General features: G+C 35.5%; 1 protein-coding gene across 48 annotated transcripts in view; it reads left to right on the top strand.

The window, feature by feature from the left end:
- NRXN1 (neurexin 1) overlaps positions 1-14,384 on the top strand; it is a 1,231,187-nt gene that overhangs the window by 1,076,394 nt on the left and 140,409 nt on the right. For 32 of the 48 annotated variants that reach the window (XM_070069132.1, XM_070069131.1, XM_070069134.1 and 29 more), the window contains 2 exons: positions 2,464-2,553; positions 3,916-4,235. In XM_070069132.1, the coding sequence (XP_069925233.1) occupies positions 2,464-2,553; positions 3,916-4,235 (410 nt within the window). The remainder of the gene's footprint in view (positions 1-2,463; positions 2,554-3,915; positions 4,236-14,384) is intronic. The other 16 variants (XM_070069150.1, XM_070069148.1, XM_051842907.2 and 13 more) reach the window with 1 other exon arrangement.

Here is a 14,384-nt window from a genome sequence, read left to right on the forward strand (position 1 = left end):
CATCAGAATTAAATTTTTTAAAGAAAGATCTCCTTCACTTTTTCATTCTACAGATATTTCACTGGAGAATATGTGATAGGAATTGTGCAAGCACTAGAGATTCAATAAGGATTGTACTTGGTATTTCATCCCATGGAGCTTCAGAGTTTAAAAGAAAAATGTTTATCAAATATATAATCACAAGGACAGTGCTCATGTTTAGGTAGCATGTTTCAGGAGCCATGAAGACATGTAATTAGGTGTTCTATTCTGATTCCTTTAATGAATGTCGTTGGACTGAGGAGTGACAGACAGCATTTCATATAAAGGAAGTGGCAAGTGCAAAGCCCAATGAGGACAAAGAAGAGCACTAGAAGAATTGAAGGGAGTCTCGTGAACATAATAAGAGAGTAAGGCAAAGGAGGCCATGAGATATGGGGCACAGGAGGTAGGAAGGGACCAGATATGATTGGTCTCATAAACCTCTTTAAAGGTTTCAGATTTTATACTAAGGCAATGGAAAGGGTTGTATACAAGATTTAATATTGGTGGGCATGTGAAGAATGAGTGGAATTGGTTGCAGACAGGATGCAGAGAAGTCTGCTAGAAGCTAGTAGACTGCATTGGTAATTGGGAAAGAAGTAGTGGCAACCTAGATTTGGATAGTGTAAGAGGTAATACGGGTTATTCCTGATGACCAGAACACTCCAGAATGGAAAACAGCATGAGGAGTGCCCTAATTAAAAAGTCAGATGACTTAGACCTATCTAAATTGATGCATATTAGGTGAGAAAGAAGACCAGACAGTAAAGGGTATAGTTCTCAGTAATATTTTATGCTTATTTGCAGGTTATGAATGTGAAACCCATTTATTAGAATATATATTCAAGATAAAAACACATGTTTAACCAATAATCATACTGCCATATGATAGCCAATATTACATTTTAGCATATTTTTTCCAAATATATGAATTTGCAAACACACAAAAATGAACACAAGTTGTACATATTTTTTAAAAATGAAGATATTTGGAATTTTATATTTGTATACTTCTAAAAATTAAAATCCTACAATGTTTAAATAATTATACATTACAGAGATATACATATCAGTGTTTTCATTAAACTGTATTTCATTTGGCATTGATATTTATATTTTAATTTGAAAACTGTGTGAAATATTTTCAACCGCTGTTCAAATGATAAATTGATAGGGTCTAGAAGATAGTTTCATTCTGTTTAACTACGTGTGTGACCAATATAATGTGGGTTTATTGTGGTAAGTATAGCATAAGACTAATGTAAGAAAGCACTTACAAATTACTCTAATTCTGAGAAAGAATGTATATTTATAGTCTTCCCTAGCAAAATGCTCCAGTCTTTTTTTTTATATACATAGTACTGCCATTCAGTGTTTTTTCACCTCCGAGTACAAATCTGAGTTATTTCTAAAATGTTGTAGCTCAAAATTCCTTGTCAGTTGATTTTCTTGGACCAGAAAAATTCTTCTTGCAATCCACACAGCGGAGCACTGAGATGTCAGCCCATATTCTTCCCGAGTGCTTTATAGATCAAGAAAACACTCATTATTCAAGGTCAATTTAAACAGTGCTTCTAGCAGACAGTTTTTTATTCAAAGAAGCAAGGCTCTTATTGTCTTTGAATAAGGGCCATTGTTTGTGTGTATTTGTTTTTTTTTTTTTTTGAATAACTTAAAAAGCAGATATTTGATATATAAAACATATATACAGTTTTTTCCCAACTGTTGTATGGTTCACCATGTTAAGCTTTAAATGAAACTGGAAGACACTCGGATGCAGTCACTTTTGTCAAAGCCTTTTCCTAGAACACATTCGGATGATGAAAGATGTATTCTCTTGTGATGTCCAAGTGATTGATAAACCAATTTGTTGGAATACACAAGAACTATTTGAACTTTATGGTTTTCTTAAATGAGATGAATAAGAATTTCGGTATTCTGAATAGGAAATAAAGTATGCTAGGCCTATTTTAGATGCTTCAGTGTGCCAAAGATGGTATTAAGTTTGCTGTTTACAAATTACTAATCTGGAATAAGAGGTTGAATGTATTTTGAGAACTTAAACCTGTTTCACCTGAACATGTTTAACTAGTTAATAAGAAACATCAAAAAGACAAAACCCAGAAGTCACTGGTCATTTTTTGTAAAGCTATTATATGCTGTTTAAATTGGTTGTTTGGGTCTGTCTATAACATAAGTTTAATAACCTAGCTCAAATGCAGATTTCTAATTTTCAATTAACATAGGAATAATTTTGTTTGCTAAAATAAAATAAATGAATGAATGACAAGTCTGAAACATGAAATGTTCTAGGTAGAGCTTTTTAAAATTCCAAATTTCAAAAAATCATGTGGCAACTGTATAGCTCAAGCTTTAAGTATTAACTTTTAACCTTTGACCTTACAGATTTTAACCAATGAAATGTCTCTTTAAACTTTAAAGGAAACAATGATAACGAGCGCCTGGCGATTGCTAGACAGCGAATTCCATATCGACTTGGTCGAGTAGTTGATGAATGGCTACTCGACAAAGGTAAAAAACATTGATTAAAACTTCAAATAAAAAAATAATTTGAACATAACCAAGTAGTACTTCATTGTAACACTAATAAACATAAAAAATAAATTTTCCGTAAAACTAAATTAAAAACAGATTTAAAACAGTAAAATATAGATAGTAATATTTGCATACCTTGTATAATAATTTCTATACATTTTTAGATGTACCAGCTGTTTAATAATCTTACCCAGTTAACTTAAGGTTAAAGGGACTGTTAAATATAATCCACTAACTCAATCTATGAAGGTACTCATAGCAAGCATTAACCCAAAATGATAAATCATTCATAGATTATATTACATGTTCCAGCCTCTAAATTATTAACTAAAAAATATATATAGTTCTGATATCTTTATTATGCTCCTGAAAAAAACCTCTTTGTTTAAACTCTAGGAATCATAAATAGTGGGCAATATGGATTGCCAGTCAAAATGAAGTCCCTTTAACGTTTGCAACCTTCTAAGAGCTTTTGGAACAAGCCCTAATTAAAACTGAACTTAAAGTTGTGTGCATGCTTTCTATGAGCAGAACGCAATCTGCTAAAACTGGATACTCAATTTGATGATAATGGTACTGTTGCTAAGGATTGCTGTTTGATGGAAATGTGCCATAATTTCTCCATCGGTTTGTGTATCATTCCTGAAGCCTCCTTTTACATCTGAAGCTATTTTTCTTTTCATTTTGTTTTGTTTTAATAAACTTGCTGAAAGCCAATCAGAAAAAATATTTTTGGAATTTTTTTGTCTCTGACATGCTCAGTGTAAACCATGCATTTCTTTCCAGTGTGATTTCCAGAAAAATAGACTAATTCAAATAACAATGGACTATTGCCTTCTAAAAAAATAAACATTTCTAAAGAATAGCATTTAGATACAGATGGATGTTTTGTGAATTATGAAATTTTTATCATAAAATTTTAAATTAAATTTCAGCTACTATAGATCAGTTTCTGACAGTGGTAATTTCAAAATGACAAACACTTGAAATGTTAGCTGTCTCACACTTACTCAATCTAACAACTTAGACTTAACAGACCAACACTATCAGATCTTGAGGGGAGAGGGACCCACTAAAATTTGATTTGTAACATATATCTTTGATTGGTTTTTTAGCAAAAGCACTACATTTATAATAAGTTGAGAATTTACAAGTATTTGCCAGTAACTATGCATTTCATGGACACCTCATTTATAAGCAATGAATTATGAGTCAAATGCCTCTCTTATAGTTTATTGCTCTCATTATCCACCCCATGAAAGATCTGTTTTATCATCCTTTGTAGAATGTAGAGTTCACAACCAACATTTTTGCATGTATGTAATATTATTTTTACAGGGCGTCAGCTCACAATCTTCAATAGCCAAGCAACCATAATAATTGGCGGGAAAGAGCAGGGCCAGCCCTTCCAGGGCCAGCTCTCTGGGCTTTACTACAATGGCTTGAAAGTTCTGAATATGGCAGCCGAAAACGATGCCAACATCGCCATAGTGGGAAATGTGAGACTGGTTGGTGAAGTGCCTTCCTCTATGACAACTGAGTCGACAGCCACTGCTATGCAGTCAGAGATGTCCACATCCATCATGGAGACCACCACAACCCTGGCTACCAGCACAGCCAGAAGAGGAAAACCCCCTACAAAAGAACCTGTTAGCCAGGTGAGCATGCCGATTTCATTCTTTCGTTTTGGACCTGTGACTGTGGAGGTGGGCCAGCCCTTGCATCGTTTCTAACATGCGCTTTTGTCTGATCTGAGGCTCAGTGGCTTCCTATGAGACTTGCTTAATATAATGCAGTCCGTTTGAAATCACATGTATATATGCTGTCAGTTAGAGGCTTGTGGACTCATAAAAGATTCGTTGTTAGTTTGTTAGCTGCTGGCTGATAATCCTGATTCAATAACCTTGATCCAGCTTAGGTTGAGGGAACTTTGCTAGTTTTACAGGATTTAGATGGTGTAGATCAGCTCATCAGGTAAATTAATGAAATATTTGAAATTTCTTACTTGTTTAAGCTCAGATCATCTTCAAAATAAAATCAAATTCAATATTAAGAGAGATATTGCCCTCAGTACTTCTGTTGAGTTTAGAAGTGTTAAAATTTTGAATTGGTGGTCATGTGGTGCTCATGGTAAATGTCAGGCCTATCCTTGGTATTTATAAAAAAAATTGTTATATTAAATGTGACCCTTAAAAAACTATTTTTGTCTAAGATACATTTGATACGTGACCAGCTGCTCTCACCTAGAATTCAGTTTAATGAGCTTGTTTTTAAAGCTTCTTTTTTTTAAGTATGGAATTTGTACAACTTGGTAGTGTATTAATTCAACCAAGATAGATTTATTGATTACCTACCACATAGAAGACATTAATGTAAGTTTTAGCATTACTTCAAAGAAGAAAAAAACACCATGAAGTGTTGTAGTGTTGTTAGATGCTGTTGAAAGGCTGTTAAGTACTGTTAGATGCTAGTTGACATTTATGGTTTTTGTACATATTCAGTTCGTTGATTCTTTCAGAATTGTGTGTTTCCTTTTGGCTAAAGTCATTGGTTTCATTTCTTTGTTTTTAATATTTAGTGAGTGTTTTTAGTAGGCACTACATAAAGCTTTTCTAAATATATTCTACAAAATTTTCCAAACTATATTCTACAAAAATAAGAATGACAACAATTTTTTAAATTGCTTTTATTTCAAATGTTTGAAACACACCAATGATCGTATTTGAAAAGAAACTATTAAAAGGCAGATTCTGTTGGTATCAGCTTCTTATCTACTAATCTGTTCTTCCCAGAAAAAAAAAGCAGATTCCAATTTTATTTTGAATAGGAATGAGAAGTAGAACAGAACAGAGGATGAGAAAATGTCCTAAGAGAAGAGTGATGACTAAAAATAGTAAATTCTTAACTGCATAAATGTGGTACTGTACTATATTGCATATTTTCCAATATCATCCCCTGTGCACATATTTTTTCATCTTTCTTTTCATTATTTTTCCTGTTTGCATATGGCAACAAATTAAAATGGGCTGTCTCATAGGATATTGACCAGTGTATGCTGATTGATCACTCTCTGTGTGTGCCAGATACTTTTCTGGACATGGGAATATAATGGTAACAACAAACAAAACTCTTGCCCTCTTACAATATGTGTTGTATTGGGAATGTTTGCTTCAAATGAATGTCATTATCTTATTGATTGACTTTATTTTGCTCAGATTTAGAAGCATATTGATAATATTGTTAACACTTAGCCCCTATGATAGATTTATAACTATAGACAGATTGATGTTTACTCAATAGCTCCATTTGATATTATTTCCTATTAATTCATTAATGATTTGTTATGGTTATTGATTTATGATTCACTTAAGCATAAGTAATGTATAAAGCAAATCCAGTACAAGAAAACTGATTATTTACTTTACATAAAAATGTGCAAGAGGACATATTATAATCAGAGTTAGAAATGATTCTGGGCCGGTGCTGCTGCTCACTAGGCTAATCCTCCGCCTTGCAGTGCCGGCACACCAGGTTCTAGTCCTGGTCGGGGCGCCGGATTCTGTCCCGGTTGCCCCTCTTCCAGGCCAGCTCTCTGCTGTGGCCCAGGAGTGCAGTGGAGGATGGCCTAGGTGCTTGGGCCCTGCACCCCATGGGAGACCAGGATAAGCACCTGGCTCCTGCCTTCAGATAGGTGCGGTGCACCAGCCGCAGCACGCCAGCCGTGGCGGCCATTGGAGGGTGAACCAACAGCAAAAGGAAGACCTTTCTCTCTGTCTCTCTCTCTCACTTTCCACTCTGCCTGTCAAAAAAAAAAAAAAAGAAAAAAAAAGAAAGAAAGAAATGATTCTGTGAATATAATTTGAAATAATCTGACATCTTTCTTAGGGATATTTTATCATCATTGATATTATAGTAGCCAAGCTCCCAAGAAAGCTAGATGTATTCTCAAATAAAGAAAGAGTTATATTGGCATTGCTTCAATATATTTTATGAATTAGTAATTGCTATATATAAAGATTTGCCTGTCAAAAAAAAAAAAAGAAAAAAGAAAAAAAAAGAAAGAAAGAAATGATTCTGTGAATATAATTTGAAATAATCTGACATCTTTCTTAGGGATATTTTATCATCATTGATATTATAGTAGCCAAGCTCCCAAGAAAGCTAGATGTATTCTCAAATAAAGAAAGAGTTATATTGGCATTGCTTCAATATATTTTATGAATTAGTAATTGCTATATATAAAGATTTGCTTAAAAATATTTTACTTTAAAGCTAAATGCCTAGTAATGCAGCACTAAAAATTAATACATATTATTATGTTAACTATGCTAAAGGAAAGCAGTTAACTGCTCATTGGCAATGAAAAGTGTCTCTTTTAATACAAGCTATTTCATATTTAAAGAGAACAGAGTTTTATAGAAGCAATGATGTAATCAATCAGTGATCACTTGGTTCATTAGAGGAGGTATTGACTTAAAAGATTGCTAAGTTCATTTTAAAGCTATATATTTTGAATCTTTAGGTTTTTAATAGGCCAATAGCAGCAATTAAATGATTTGTGATACTATGTTAAAGTATTAAATTGGTACAAATATTCAGTTGAGGCAGTAGAGTTTTAAAGTTGGAATGATAGCTTTTAATATTTTGTTTTGTAAATATATATACATGTATATTTTTACAAGTAGTAATCCTTATATATGGGGAATGCATCAGAGTAGAAATGTATTTATTTTTGAGTATCTGACTAATGTATTGCCAAACTTCCCTAACTTATAACTGATTTTTAAGTTAGCCATTAATACAAAGGGATTATTGACATGTGTAAAATTTATAGTATCTCTTTTAGAATTGCTCAGAGTCTAAGAAGTTTAAATATGAGAGTGATTGGTAATGCCATTTTCAAAATTATAACCTTTGACCCACTTATACAGACTGAAAGAAGCTTCTTCCTTTAAGCCCTGTCCTTGACGGTTCTGTCTACCTGCTTTTTCAGTTGCCTTACTACATTGTGGACAGGAGGGGTCATATCATTTTTCAAAAGCCATACTATGCTGTTTTCCCAATCAAAGTTTATTTTCCTCAGTGAGAGCACTGAGCCAATTTAAGGTACCCTGACGATGTACCTTGGAATGATTGCATGTTTTAGAACTATAGAGACAGATTTTTGGTCAAGCAGAATTAAATTAGATTCATTTCAAATAGATGGGATGGTGTTTGTTCAGCCATTCTGCAGGGAGAGTAGTAATGTGTATTTTGGTTTTCACGGAATTTGAGAATACATAAAATCCTGTTTAAATTCTTACCTAAATAGAAATATTCTATAAAAAGGTAAAAGGGACGTTTCTTCTCCAAATGATGATCAGTTTTTAGACTGATACTTACTTTAAAAAGACATGCTTTAAATCTTGAAATAATGGGAATATTTACAAAGTCTTCTGATTGGCTGCTTTTAATGAAAGTGATTTTTGGTGGTGTTTTTTGTATGGATTATGCAATGTTTATAAAATGTGTTCTGCTTAGAACAGTCAATTTTTAAGTATTTCCCTAAGACTCACTCATCTTCAAGAAGAGAAACTTCCTATAAAGCTAATCTTGAAAAGAAAATATTTGCAAAAATAATTGATGATATGAAGTTCTTTGGGATGCCGAGAGTTTCTTTTGGTGAGGGCAGGAGCACCATGCAAGGTTTTCCACTGCTCATTGTTTTCTGAATAACCTGGAAGCCAGTTATGGTATTTTTATTTATGAATCTTTATGCAAATGAATAATACTAAGCAAGCATGCAAAGGGTACCATTTGTTCCCTTTGTTCACCAGTCTGTATAAAAAGCAATAGAAAGGAAAGTGGAGGGCTGCTGTTGTTTTTGAGATCAAGATTGTGACATTTCTTCTGAAATACTCTTGGTAGTACATTTTATGATTTTTAGGTACTTTGCTTGAATGCTAGATGTGTAGCATAGAAGACATGGAGTTTCAATAATGGGTTTTCGCTTAGTAATAAATTTTCACTTGAACGTGGTCAATCAGGAGACCGGGTTTTGCTTTCATCACAAACTCCTACCCTATCTTGTGACTTGGACAGCTGAGTTGACCTCAGTGCACTTTGGCCTTACTGGATCTGTAAAATAAGTAGCTTGAACTGGGAATCTTTCAAGTTGTACTGAGTTCTAAAATCACTGACTTATTAAAGATACTCTTAATTGGTTCTTGAACTGTTTGTTTGACAATGCAAAGAGTTCAACTGACTTTTTCATAGGGCCATGCCTCCCAAGTGGCCTAGATACTCCTTTCATGTATTCCTATGTCGTTACTAACAGTATTGTTTTGTGACTGTTAAAAGCATCCTATTTTGGTCTATAACTTATACTGCAGTCTACTTTGCATGACGTATCAAACCTACTTTTGTAAGAAAAATCATACTTAATAATAAATATTAAGCCTCATCCTTTACATTCAGAACAGAAACTGATTCTGATATCCTTACCTGGTTTTTGGAATGCATAGCCTCTTTCAGATTATTTCAGCCTCATTTCCAAAATCTTAAGAAAGCAGATATAATAAGGCTTTGAGAGATTCTGATTTTTTTTTTTTTTTTTGACAGGCAGAGTGAACAGTGAAAGAGACAGAGAGAAAGGTCTTCCTTTGCCGTTGGTTCACCCTCCAATGGCTGCCGCCGCTGGCGCGCTGCAGCCTGCGCACCACAGCCGGCGCACCGCGCTGATCCGATGGCAGGAGCCAGGCACTTATCCTGGTCTCCCATGGGGTGCAGGGCCCAAGCACTTGGGCCATCCTCCACTGCACTCCCGGGCCACAGCAGAGAGCTGGCCTGGAAGAGGGGCAACCGTGACAGAATCCGGTGCCCTGACTGGGACTAGAACCCGGTGTGCTGGCGCCGCAAGGCGGAGGATTAGCCTAGTGAGCCGCAGCGCCAGCCGGAGAGATTCTGATTTTTGAAAAGAGGGATTTTAGTTTGCCACTACTGGCAGGAAATGAATTAAAGAATGAGGTAGAATCAGTAAACTTGAGTGTAAAGTATTGATGGATTGGAGCATATTGGTGGTTCTAGTTAGACCTTTTCTCAGGGTGAAGTTAGGAAAATTATTCAATGAGATGAAACTACTGAGAATTAAAAAACATTAGAGGTGGATTGTCAGAGGCATATTTATTTTACAGCTGAGACATCATATTACAGTCAGTGGCATTCGATTCCAGTGGGGTTCTCTGAGAATAAACCCAATTAATGTTCAAGCAAGAAAAGACTATTTAGTATATTGGACACTGCTATGCTTCCTAGAGGCTTTGAAGGTACTCATGAAAAATGAATGCTATTTGTTTGAAAAATATAAGCAAAATATGTCCATGAAAAATATTTACAGCTAACAAAATACATTTTGCAACTTCAAAGAGCAAATTTTATTTTTATTAAAAATATTAATTAACCTTAGCTGTAGCTTCATTATTAAAAAACAATAGCACTATTTATAATTATGTGTGTTCCTCATAACTGTTCTGCAGTTTTAGAATATTGGTGACATGAATAATTAATTTTATTTTCCCTAGTCCAATCATCCTGCTGAATTCTTTTAAATTAATGTGCTTTTTTTCTAGCAAATTTTAGTGAATGTTGGAAAGAAAAACACTTGAGTGTAGATTTTAAAATACATACAGAGGCGTGTTCTCCCAAAGCTAATGATACCTGTTGAAAAGAGCGTAATTCATTGTAATTTAAAACGTGGGTAAGCAACTCTTATTTAGAAGGTGTTTTTTTTTTTTTTTTTCCCATGATTGCTGGCAAGCAAAAGTGCCAGGGTATATACATTTAAAGGGTTTATTTTAAGGAAATTCTTCACAGTGAATTTTCTTGGGAGTCTGACTGAAAATGTGCTCTATTGGCAGGTACAATCCTGGTTTTATGATGTGTTCTGACAAAGCTAGCCCCACACAAGTGTATTTGTCCACCCATTAATTCATCTACTTAACATAACACATGTTGGCTGGACACTGACTATATCCTAAGTACTGTTCTAATTCCTGGAAATACAACATGGAGTAAACATTGGATCTGTCTATATGAAATTTGCTTTCTGCTTTGGGAAAACAGGCAAGAAGCAAGAAAACAATTAAGGACCAAGAGATGTTGACCACTATAAGGAAAAAACAGAACAGAGGAGAGGATAGGGAATGCCTGTGGTTGTGGGGACCATGAAGTAGAAATTCCTTTTGAGTAGACATTGAAGTGTTGTCATTCCGACACATTCTCAGATACAGTAGGATTGCATTGTGCATGGATGGTGCCATTGGCGACTGTCTACCCTGTTAGGGAGCTAGGAGCACAGAAAAAGAATAGAAAAGATGCCAAGATTTGCCTTTTCTGTTTGTAACCTCTGTGGTTCTCTGGCTTCTCATATGTATCTTGTTTGTTGGAATTGTAACCAAAGCCTAGCAAATATAGGTTATCTGAGGTAGAGATGGAAACTCACTGAGTACAACTTGGTGTGATATTCTGTACGTATACACGAGAAAATGGAGGCATAGAGAAGGTACATGACTTACTCTGGGAAGAACATCAAATTCCTTTCAGGGCACTTTGAAATAACATGCCCTTACACATGGCATCCATTTGGAATCTCACCACTTCTTGCCTTTTTACATTCTTAATCACTTCAATTGTGATTTCCACTGAAGTGTCGGACTCCTCTTTCTTTCTTTCTTTTTTTTTTTTTTTGAAGATTTTATTTATTTATTTGAGAGGTAGAGTTCTAGACAGTGAGAGGGAGAGACAGAGAGAAAGGTCTTCCTTGCATTGGTTCACTCTCCAAATGGCCGCAATGGCCAGAGCTGCGCCAATCCGAAGCCAGGTGCCAGGTGCTTCTTCCAGATTTCCCATGTGGGTGCAGGGGTCCAAGGACTTGGGCCATCTTCTCCTGCTTTCCCAGGCCATAGCAGAGAGCTGGATTGGAAGAGGAGCAGCCAGGACTAGAACCAGTGACCATATGGGATGCCTCAGGTTGAGGATTAACCTACTGTGCCACAGCGCCGGCCCCCAGACTCCTTTTTCAAAAAGGCACTCACAAGCATGCCCTTCCCTTCCTTAATATGTCTGAATTTAGGATGAAGGGTGGATTCCTTGGATGATCAGGAAAATCCATCCCTCCCAGCCAGCCTTCTGTCTGGCTTACTAGGAACTTCATCTCTACCCTGCTCCACACTCTTCTCCAGATCTTATTGAACTCACAGTCACCTCCAGAGATCCTGTCATTTCTGCATGCTCTGTGCCTTCCCTTGCATCTATCTCCCTCCTCTGTAACTCTTCCCCCAAAATCTCTCCCAGCCTGATTCAGACCCTTTCTCTGTTCTTCCTTACACCTCTGCCTTAAGGATAACTTTCTATGTGTTTTCTGTCCCACTACGTTACATTTCTTGCAGTCGGAGATATTGCCTTCTTTTACTTTGTCATCCCAGGATAGAACTTGATATATTATTTGAATGGATGAATGAATCAATGAGCCAATCAATCAACATTTATAACTAAATTAATCTTTCATTATTAGAAAAAATGCTGTTCAACATATCACTTTAACATAATCAAAGTCAGCAAATGTTATATTTTATATATCATATTTTTTATTGGAAATCAACATTTTTAAAAGCAATGTATCCATCAACAAGTTTTAATCAAGACCAAGGAATAATAGTCTTGAACAGATCTCTGTACTACTGAAGCAAACAAAACACAAGCCAGTTCCTGTCTTTGCAGGTATATATTTTCTCTCTGGCACTCAACTTCTTTTTTTGTTCAGAAAACAAAAGCATTGAAATAGATTATTCCTAAGGCCTCCATCTCTAAAATTTTGTAATTCTTTATTCCTGTTATTCAGAATCAGAAGGTGAGATTTTAGCATTTTGTGATCATCTAAAATACTATCCAGCATCTTAGATTTCCATAGCTTTTTGTCATTTTTATAGATACATCTTATTTAGCAAAACACAGTCTGTTGTTTGAACCACACCAGGCAAATATTATATTCTTTTGTTAGAGATTGGGAAAGTTAGCTCTAAGGAATGTAAATAAATTGTCCAATATCACACAGTGAGTAAATGTTTGAGTCATGAGTGAAGTTCAGTTTTGAGTCATGTTGTGTTAATCCTTCTTCTATATAATAGTGTCTAGTTAGGCATTACTTATAAATATGATTCTATGCTGGTCACCCAACAGAATCAGATCGTGAACCCCTGTGTTTCGGGAACCTATCATCTCAAAAGCTAACACTGGCATGGGCTGTTAAAGGGCAGAATATGATAGTGCGTAAGATTGTCAAATCCGGAAGCTAAAATGCCTACCCAAATCCAAGCCTTCCTTGTCCCACAAATTATTTATATGCTATTTGGCCTCCCAATTTCCCATCTATTGGAAATTATGACCTTATAAGTTTATTGTGAGGATTACCTGACTCAATATGCTATAAGAACCGTATAAAATTATCCTTGTTTAAACAATTATTTACTAATCCCCATAACTGAAAATGTGATATAGTTCATCCTAATAAATAGAAATAAAGTACCTGCCACATGGAAGCACTATGTCAATGGCAGTTGTTCTAGAAGCATTCCTCAGGTGCAATTTACCAATGAAAGCATCTTTCTCACCTTTAAACTATTTGCTCTGTCTTTAAATAAATAATTGCTATGAACTTTTGTCTCTAAATCAGACATTTATTCTGTGGCATATACAAAGCTGAATTCTCTGTTGAATGAAGCATAGCATTGCTTTAGTGGGGTGAGTCTATGAATGGTGGAAAGGGAATGGGTGTGAAGGGGGCAAAGGCAGGTCCTGCTTGAGGGGAGAGTTGTCATTGACATTGAGCGAGCTATGGCAGTGAACACTAAATATTCTTTAGTGCTGCACAATGAAGGGTTGTCCAGTGATCTCCATACCCTGCACTGTCTTATTCAACCTCCTCTCCCCCACCCACCAACTTCAAATTACTGTTGAATGAGTACTCAGAAGTATCATGTGCCTAATTCCATTTGTTCACAGAAAGAAACCAATTCTGGTACTAATAATGGTACTGAATCTTACGAATATGATTTCTTTGTCTGTCCTTGATAACATGTTTGGATTAAGGAGCTTAAAAATTCATAATACACTTTTTTCAGCTTTAATATAAAACACCTCAGATATTTCCAACTGTGAGTTAGACTACTTTGGGGTTATGATCTTGATATTAATAATCTCTTTTGTTATAATTTTTATCATCATTGGATAAATACAATGAAATAAGATGGTTTCTCTAATTAATACATAGTAGTAATTTTAGGAGGATTTTTCTCAGAGAGGACTGGTGAACTTACTACCTTTTCTGATATCTCTAGTCATAGTTATAGGACAAAAGTATGTCATTAAATAATTAGTCAATATCTAAATAGCAGAAGTATAGCTTTATTTGTCTTTGTTTTAATCAATATTGCAAATTATTTGTTTTATAACACTGTGAGTCCTTCTGGATTTCAAATATATACACATGTTGTATTCCATCTGTTCATTTATTCTTCTTTTAAACATTGTGGGGCTGGCGCCGTGGCTTACTTGGTTAATCCTCCGCTTGCGACACCGGCATCCCACATGGGCACTGGTTCTAGTCCCGGTTGCTCCTCTTCCAGTCCAGCTCTCTGCTGTGGCCTGGGAGGGCAGTGGAGGATGGCCAAAGTGCTTGGGCCTCTGCACCCACATGGGAGATCAGGAAGAAGCACCTGGTTTCAGATAGGTGCAGCATCGGCTGTAGCGGCCATTTGGGGGTGAACCAATGG

The sequence above is a fragment of the Oryctolagus cuniculus genome, chromosome 2, assembly GCF_964237555.1.
Source record: "Oryctolagus cuniculus chromosome 2, mOryCun1.1, whole genome shotgun sequence".
Classification (NCBI taxonomy): Eukaryota; Metazoa; Chordata; class Mammalia; order Lagomorpha; family Leporidae; genus Oryctolagus; species Oryctolagus cuniculus.